A 4463-nucleotide genomic window follows, 5' to 3' on the forward strand; every position below is an offset into this window, starting at 1 on the left:
TACGGCTCTGCTGCTACGTCTACACTGTTATGGTCTAGAGTTCCACAGTGTCCACTGCCAAATACAAAGGGGTCGTCCAATGATGGAAAGTAGGAACTGAAGGGCTCTGGTATCTGGGTTCAGGCACAGTGAGGGCAGCATGGTTCTTCTGCTCTCTTTCCCACAGACCATCACCATCCATCCGCCTCCTGCTAAGACCAATGGGAGCATTGGTCTTAGCAGGAGGCGTGTTTGAGCACTATTAGACCTCGGGCAATTTTTTGGGAACTATCAGACGGTTTCGATGCCTGAGGCTGTTGTGTTCAGTCGCTGCTGCCACTACCTGAATGGCAAATGTGAGTAAGTAAACAAATTTTGCCGGCAGTGACACTGGTGTTTCCTCGATTTGTCTTATATTCTCTTTATTGTTCTCTCTACTCGCATCAGGTTTCCATGAAGCACAAAGGGGCATTTCCTCACCATCCGTCTCTGCAGAGCAGTATTACAATACTCCACAGCCTCAGGATCTCACCGTGCCCAACGACAGAACACACTTCTCCACCCTCAGAGTATCTGTTGAAGGAGTCAAACTGAAAATAAAACCAATTTCCTACTGCTGAATGCAAATGATATGAGAAGTTTTGAGGTGGAAAAAGGTGAAATCACCATATACCATATACAGTATATGATCGCTACCCCTTTATAAGATGCAACAATGTTGTCCCAAGGGAACATATAAAAGACCTTGGTTTGGTGGTGTCCTCCGAAATGTCATGTAGACATTAAATGAAAATGACCAAATATTTTTTGAGGAACAGTTTGCTATACCTGAAATTAAGACTTGCATTATTGTGAGTGTTACAAACAACTGAATAGCAATCAAACATGGAAATTCATGAATGTGACAAATGAACCTCTTGAATCTTAAATCTCTTTGTTTTCGGCATGTGAAAGGTTGGAAAGAAACGTGATCAACCACAGAAAGGTGCGGGTACTTATCACTTAATTGTATATTTATGTGTTACGCTTACATGACATTCTCACGACATCAAGACTTTGCATCCGGACGTGATGCCACAGATACCTTTTTAAATGCATTCTATACTGAGCACCAGAGACAAAACTGTTGTGATAAGGTTTCACACCACACAGTTATTTAGACGAAATGATTTGACCTGAAGCAACTGATCTGTTTAGGGGGGGGCATTACATTTATTACATCATAAAACCAAATCAGGCTTGTGACATACATCTTTTTAAAGAGACAAACCTTTAACCTCTTTACCTTACCTTCCTTACCTTTACTCCATGCAGTTTTGTGTGTGTGTGTGTGTGTACGAGCGTGCCAAACAATATGATATTAGTAACAAAATAAATAAATGTCCAATTTTACCTTTTGCCAATATTTTCAAATATATTTTTAAAGAAAATGTCCCCTTTTATAAATTGATGGTCATATGAAATATATCCATTTCTGTTTTAAAGAAAAAACTCAGATAGCACAGAATTTTACATTTAAAAAAGATAATCACTTTGGCAGCATGTGAGGCCACCAATGTAATATTATGACACATTACATCTGATATCATTTTAGAAAATATGACAAAACATTTTGAGTGTATGCTGTTCAATTTACTGAGCATTTGAGTGGACTACAATTTATTTATTTTATATCCTTATAAGGGTTTTTTTTACAAAAGAGAGCATAAAAAGGATTGAGGGTCGAGAGAGCATTCGCAATGTTTGTGTTGCAATCTTTATTTGGTAACTTTTTTTTATATTTTTTTCAGGAACACATGATACAAACTAGCACAGTGAGCAACCAAATAAACAAAGGGATACAGAAGTTTGGTTTGTTTGCAATATATTAGCCTTTTTTTGTATTTCCTCTGAACCGAAAGGTTTAAAACATTGCTGTTATTCAAACCACTGTACACTGTGGCGGTGCCTAAACAGTCGACTGCTCTGTACAGCTAAATAGCTAGCAGTTTAAATTATATTAATTTCACATTGAAGTTTAAAACTTTTTTTTTAGGTATTCCTTTTTTAAAGGCAAACCTGTGCTAGCAATCAAATAACTTAAACAAAAAGAAATATCCAGCAAATAATCAGCAATGCTTTTTTGGGTGGGGGAGCCCTGAGAAAACCACTTGGTCAAATGTATCAATATGCTGAAAACTATAGTCATGATAAATTACTTTCTGGCAACATATTTTAAAACACATGAGGGCATGACTTGGTTTCACTCTTAATGAATAAATACTAAAATGTTGTCTAATATTCTATTCGATGTCCAGGTTTTCAAAAAACAATGATAACACAAGCAGTTTGCATTGTATGTATTACCAACAATGCTTTTTGTAGGCTACACATCTGTGTATTGCTTCAGCCACGAGGTCCACCATTTTGAAAGAAATAAAAGTTCATTTAATACATGTTTTTCAACCAATATATTGGTGAAAAATTATAAATATAAATAAGTAGCTACATTCGTTAATAAATAAATAAATAAATAGACAAATAAATAAATAATTACAGAAATCCAGAAATAAAACAAAGCATATTGATAACTACAGTACATAAAGTATGTAGAAGTGTAAATTTGTCTCCAAAATCCTTCTGGTGCTGTTGAGTCCCATTGTTCACACACACACACACACACACACACACACACACACACACACACACACACACACACACACACACTACCAGACGGTCCCCTCGCTGATCTCCGAGGAGGGCTGTGACAGTTGGTTTGTGTATCCGTTGTCGCTAAGCGACAGGGTGGTGAAGGGCATGCCAGAGCTGCACATTTCGCTGGAGATGCTGTGCATGGAGCTGGGACCGCTGGGCTCCGGGCTGGGCGAGTCGGCCAGGTGGTGGGCGATAATGTCAGAGTAGCACTGCACCTCTCCAGAACAGTGGTGGACCCCTGGGTGGTGGTGCTGGTGGTGGCGGTCCATGCCACCCAGAGGGGTACCGGTGGGGACGGAGGAGGGCAAGTAGCCCAGGTCTGCCGGGGTCTGCGCCTGGGACGACGGAAGACCATGGAAGTACTCGTAGTTTCCTCCAGAACCGTAGTATTCAGTGGGATAGTCTGCAGGGATGATACGTTCTAGGTTAGGGATTGTTTTTTCTTTGCATGCATATACGTACATAAAACATACACGCACACACGCACGCACGCACACACACACACACACACACACACACACACACACACACACCATCATGGTGAATAGTTTCATCTCATCCATTTGGTTTAAGATTATAAAAAAAAGGTTTAATTTCCTACATTTAATGGCATTCACTGTATGGTTGTGATATTTACAATAGAGGTGTCATTGGAATAAGACTAAAAAACAAAACACCCAAAAAGCCGTCCCACCGTGGTAGGAAAAGTGTCCGTTGGGCAGTAGTTCTCCGGGCTCCAGCCTGTCGGCCAGGGTTCTCATCCTCCTCGGGCTCCTGAAGAAGGCGTGTCTCCTGGAACCCAAAGCGCTCAGCTGCTTCATGCGTCTCTCCTTCGACCTCCTGTTCTGGAACCACACCTGCACAACATATTATAGGATGTTTTACAGGAAAACACTCTATAAAAATGTAAAATAAAAGTAAATTCATGTATGATGTTGCAGGCCATGAAATACAATACCTTTAATATATATAAATATATATTTATATATATATAGGATAAGATATTCGGAAATTCATGGGAAACAGCTATATTTACAGGTTCAATCTCAGAGGATATTTATCTTTAATTTAGTATATTCAATATGTTTACCTGTATGACCCTCATGTTGAGGCCGGTCTCCTGGGCCAGCTGTTCCCTAATGTGTCTGGTTGGCTTCGGCGTGGCAGCGAAGGCCGCCTTCAGGGTCTCCAGCTGCTTGGCCTTGATGGTGGTCCGCGGCCCGCGCCGCTTCCCCGCTGCACTCTGCTCGTCCTGCTCCGCGCTGCACGGCTCCTTGTCGGACAGTGGGCCCGTCTCAGAGTCCTTCCCGTCTTCCTGGGGGTCGTGGGGGTCCGGGGAAAGACTGGCGTCGCTGCATGCCGTGACTGGACGGAACATAAAATCATATTCATTCAATAATAGTATTAAATTATAGATTATTCAATTCATATATAAATTTAAAAGGGGAAAAATCCAAAGGCTGTGGAAAACAACTTGGAAATAAAAGATATAAGCCAAAATATAAGCAATATGTGAAATGTTTAGCTTCCTACATATAGCTACTATGATCAGTTTATAATAGTAGGTGACAAAGCAATAATAATTAACATTGCTGATGTGACATCGCTTGGATACGAAGGCCTATAATTAGTAATACATGGGCATAATATATATATAATCACGTATTTGTATGCCGTTTGTCATAATCAGTAAAAAATAGCAATAATAAAAATTATATAATTATAATAATTATAATTATAATAATTATTATCATTATTATTATTATTATTATTAATAATAATAATAATAA

The 4463-nt window shown here is 39.5% G+C and overlaps 1 protein-coding gene across 2 annotated transcripts in view; it reads right to left on the bottom strand.

Annotated features, from left to right (window-relative positions):
• Positions 1-2212: 2212 nt before the first annotated feature.
• Positions 2213-4463, bottom strand: part of LOC307240289 (LIM/homeobox protein Lhx1-like) — a gene marked incomplete at its 5' end in the record, with an annotated part of 3853 nt that continues 1602 nt past the window's right edge. The window contains 3 exons of one of the 2 annotated variants that reach the window (XM_080014026.1): positions 2213-3076; positions 3368-3530; positions 3764-4038. In XM_080014026.1, the coding sequence (XP_079870152.1) occupies positions 2685-3076; positions 3368-3530; positions 3764-4038 (830 nt within the window). In that variant the 3' untranslated portion in view covers positions 2213-2684. Of the gene's footprint in view, positions 3095-3367; positions 3531-3763; positions 4039-4463 lie in introns of both variants that reach the window. The other variant, XM_080014027.1, reaches the window with a different exon arrangement.

Source organism: Zeus faber (assembly GCF_960531495.2).
Source record: "Zeus faber genome assembly, chromosome: 14".
Taxonomy (NCBI): Eukaryota; Metazoa; Chordata; class Actinopteri; order Zeiformes; family Zeidae; genus Zeus; species Zeus faber.